The sequence below is a fragment of the Gaeumannomyces tritici genome, assembly GCF_000145635.1.
Source record: "Gaeumannomyces tritici R3-111a-1 unplaced genomic scaffold supercont2.159, whole genome shotgun sequence".
NCBI classification, from domain to species: Eukaryota; Fungi; Ascomycota; class Sordariomycetes; order Magnaporthales; family Magnaporthaceae; genus Gaeumannomyces; species Gaeumannomyces tritici.
The window spans coordinates 1-3624 of record NW_008804703.1 but is presented as its reverse complement, the minus strand read 5'-3'; the positions used below and the strand labels follow the sequence as shown (position 1 = coordinate 3624).

The 3624-nt window shown below is 56.2% G+C and overlaps 3 protein-coding genes across 3 annotated transcripts; 2 read left to right on the top strand and 1 right to left on the bottom strand.

The window, feature by feature from the left end:
- GGTG_14166 (hypothetical protein) lies at positions 1–1201 on the bottom strand (the record flags this gene model as incomplete). Its single annotated transcript, XM_009232094.1, has 2 exons — positions 245–1201; positions 1–176 (listed from the first exon to the last, which is right to left on the bottom strand). Coding segments are annotated over exons 1-2 (1019 nt in total), but the record flags the coding sequence as incomplete, so codon positions are not given.
- A 461-nt stretch (positions 1202–1662) lies between these two features.
- GGTG_14165 (hypothetical protein) lies at positions 1663–1948 on the top strand (the record flags this gene model as incomplete). Its single annotated transcript, XM_009232093.1, has 2 exons — positions 1663–1833; positions 1928–1948. The coding sequence occupies 2 exons, from the start codon at positions 1663–1665 to the stop codon at positions 1946–1948; spliced, it is 192 nt and encodes a 63-aa protein (XP_009230357.1).
- Positions 1949–2160: 212 nt separating this feature from the next.
- On the top strand, positions 2161–3024 carry GGTG_14164 (hypothetical protein; the record flags this gene model as incomplete). The annotated part of the gene is made up of 1 exon (XM_009232092.1): positions 2161–3024. A coding segment is annotated over one exon (864 nt), but the record flags the coding sequence as incomplete, so codon positions are not given.
- Positions 3025–3624: the final 600 nt, after the last annotated feature.

The window sequence follows — 3624 nt, the reverse complement described above, 5'->3', positions numbered from 1 at the left end:
AGATAGTCGAGAGCGGTGAGTATCTGCTCGGTCACAGAGTTGGCGAGTATTCTCCTCTCCTGCTTGCTCTCGACCGATTTTGTGAGAGAGGCCAAAGAACCTTCGCGCAGCGGCGTCCGGATCTCTGGGGCGTTTGTCTCGAAAGCGCCACAGCCAAGGTATTCGATGATATGAGGCTAGATTTATGGTTAATGCTATAGATGCGACGAAGAACAACCGCATCGATCAACGGGAGGAAACTAACGTGGTTAAGTCTTTCAAGATTCTTAACCTCTCGGTGCAGCGCCGCCCGTGCAGTTTGGATTTGCAGGGGGTCGCCTTCCAACTTCACCACTTTGATAGCGAATAAATTGCCGGTTTTCTTGTCAACGGCTTTGTAGACAGTACCAAAGGCTCCACTGTCATCACCACCTAGGCGCTCGCGGGCCTCCTTTACCTCCTCGAAAAGTTGGCATTTGGCTGTGTTCAATCTGGTTACGTGCCACGACTGCGCTTCGGTATGGTCGTAATCCGACGGCCGGTCTCGAGATCCGAAGGCGGCCATGCGCTGCAAGCAACTGTTGTAACCCTGTAGAGCAAGGTCCTTGAAAAGAGCGATGTTCTGTCCGAGGGTGGAAGAGAGTGTTCGCCAGACGAGCTTGAATTCGTAGGAAGCGATGGAAACCGTGTGATCTCTGCTATAAACGATAACCCCGTCTCCAAGCGTGGGCACAGGCATGGTATTTTCAGGCGTTCCAGGGTCTCCCGGGGGGCTCACCAAACCGAACGTCACCGAGGTCAAGGCTTTGGACCGGACAGATAGCAAAATGAAATGTGTTGTCGGGTGGAACTCGAAAGCGACGTAAACGCGGGACATAACCTTTTGGGGAGTACTGTGACGGAGAATTAGGTCCGCATTCCGGCCGAGCCTGGTGATGACTCGGCTATCAGGTTTTATCGGAACATGGAAGCCAATCTCTAAACCAGGCTGGCCATCATTAGTCTCCGAAACGAATTTTTTGTTGTCATCGTGGTCAAGAGCCTCCCAGGCAACCTGGTTGGTAAGCACAAAATGGAAAAGCGTTTGTGGATGGACACTTCGAAGCATCGTAGCTTTAAAGAAGTTCGCATGGTAGCGGAGGAAGAGTGGATGGAAGCGAAAAACCTAAAAGAAAGGAAAGGGCAGGGAGAGAAAAAAGCAGGCAGGAAGGGAAGAGTTTAGGGACCGGGGGCAGGCCTGGGAAGCCCACACCCACAAACGCCGCTCGCAGCGCAAGGGTGCCAACCCACTAAGCGTTAACAACCCCTGTATTTTTGTTAGCGCGGAACCGTTGTGTGAAGCCGAATTGGAAAAACAACATACTTCTCATTGGGTTCCGCGCTAACAAAAATACAGGGGCTATCCCCTCAAGTGCTGTTGTCCTACCGACCGCTTTGTCAGCAAAAATACGCCAATAGAAACGTACAAATAAAGGGCGTCCTGCAGGTTAATTACCTATTTGGGAGGCTGGTAGGACTGAGGGGATATTTGTGTCAGCACTAGTCACGTGTATTCGTGCACGAACCACTCGGCTCAAATTGCAACTGCAATCGCGGCGTCCATTTGCCAAACCACAACCACCAGCGCCGGCTGCAACGAAAGCGCCATCAGCGCAGCGTCGACTGACGACCTCCGCCGCCAATATGAGTTATGGCATAAACAATATCCGCGATTTCCTCATTAACGCCAATCCTGCCCTCATGGCTCTGGCCAACAACGAGCACCTGCGCAACCACGCGCTTAGGCGCTTCGATCGCGACCCTCCCCCTTACGAATCCTCGACCGAGTCGGAAGAGGCAGACCAAGAAGCCACTGTTCCGCGTCCGCACGATCGCGATCCGGATCCCGTGGATCTGCCACGGAGCGTGCTTAACATTATGGAAGGTCCTTTGGACGACGACGAAATAGCTAAAACAGCGCGTCGGGTGAAGGATTTGCTGGAACCTCGCCTCAACTACTTGAGCGATTCGAAAATAGAGTTCCGTCGGCAATTACGGGCGAACCCCGGAAGGGGAAACAGCCTGAGGATGCTGCGGCGAACCGGCGTTAAGGCCCGTCACTTGGTCAAAAGCCGCTAGCAGAAACTTGGTATATGGAACCCGGAATGGGGTTTCCCCGGGCGCAACCTCAAGCCCAGCGACATGGTCGAAAACTGGAGGTGGAAGTGGGAGCATCGAGACGACGATGATGATACCATCACAAAGCAAAGGCAAAATGCCATTCTCCGCGCCCTTCGCCTACGCCAAAACCTACGTCGCGGGGATTGGGTTCCACCTCTCCCGCGCAGTCACCTCGGGCCCGATGCGTCCGCTGCCGAAGCCGACTCTTTCCTCATATCCAGGCCCTGGTTCATCTTTCGTCTTGAGCTTCAGGAAGAATACACGAAATTGCACCGTATCCCCAAGCCAGATCCCAGATACTGGGAAACGATCAAATGGGAGCATAAGCAGCGCTGGGAACAGTACGAAAAGTACCGTTGTGTTGTGGGCGAGGCGCCCTGCCATTGGAAGTGGCGGCACGAGTCTCGTTCCCCAGAGCCCGAGCACCTGCTACCCATCGTGCCGATGGGCTTGCCGCCGCCGAGCCCGGCTATCTCGTACACCTCTTCCGAAAACGACGAGTTAGATACTATCGATCTCTCCACAACCGAGCAACCCGACGGGTATTGGACCCAAAAGGGTTCCATGGGTATGGTTGGGCAGTGCCAGAACCCTGCGGAGTTTTCAGGGGCACCCTCTCCCACCCCACCCCCCCGGTCCCCCCGCACACGACTTGAGCAGCTTGGGCCAATGCCGCCCTGCGATGACGGGTTCGGTTCCCTTGCGGATTGGTGGAAGGAGAAGCAAGAAATAGACGATGCCCTCCGAGCACCGCAGGCAGGCCGGGCGGAGCGAGTCGAGCAAAAGCCTATGCTGGAGGATCCGGAAGCCATGCCACACCAAAAAGATCTCATCGAGGGCCTACAACGCACCGACCAAAGAGACAAGAATGGCGCCGGCGATTGTGTGGGTGCCCCCTTTGCCGCCCCGGGCCGTCGGCTTCGATTGAGGCCGCGGGACCGCAGCCATCGCGCGGCGATGACCCCGCCGCCAGATGCCCCCCAACCGCCCGCGCCCCGCCGTAGCGAGAGGATTAAAAGCTTGAAGCGCCAGGCCGTGCCACTCTCATCTCAAGACGCCCCGCCGAACAAGCGGATACGTTTCGTCCGAGAAGTCGCGGAGCCTCCTACGGTTCAGACCGGTACTAAGACGACAAGGCCAAAGTCAGGCTCCAGCTGTACACTACCGAAAAAGGACGAGGACGCCGCCGAGACGGGACGGGGCCGTGGCCGCCCGAAAAAGGAAACTATGGCGAATGAGTTCCCTAGCAAGGAGGGGGAGGCTGACGCCACGCTCAAGCGAGGCCCCAAAAAGTCTGCAGGAAAGAAAGGGGTGCCCGCCAACACCACCCCCAAACGTGGCCGGGGTCATCCGAAAAAAGAGCCCGACATAGCCAAGATACCTGTCCCGCTACCGAAAATCGGAAAGGCTGCCCAGGCCATTAGTGGGCCCTCCAAACGGGGACGCGGGCATCTAAAGGAGCCAAGCACGGACAAGTCGACCAGT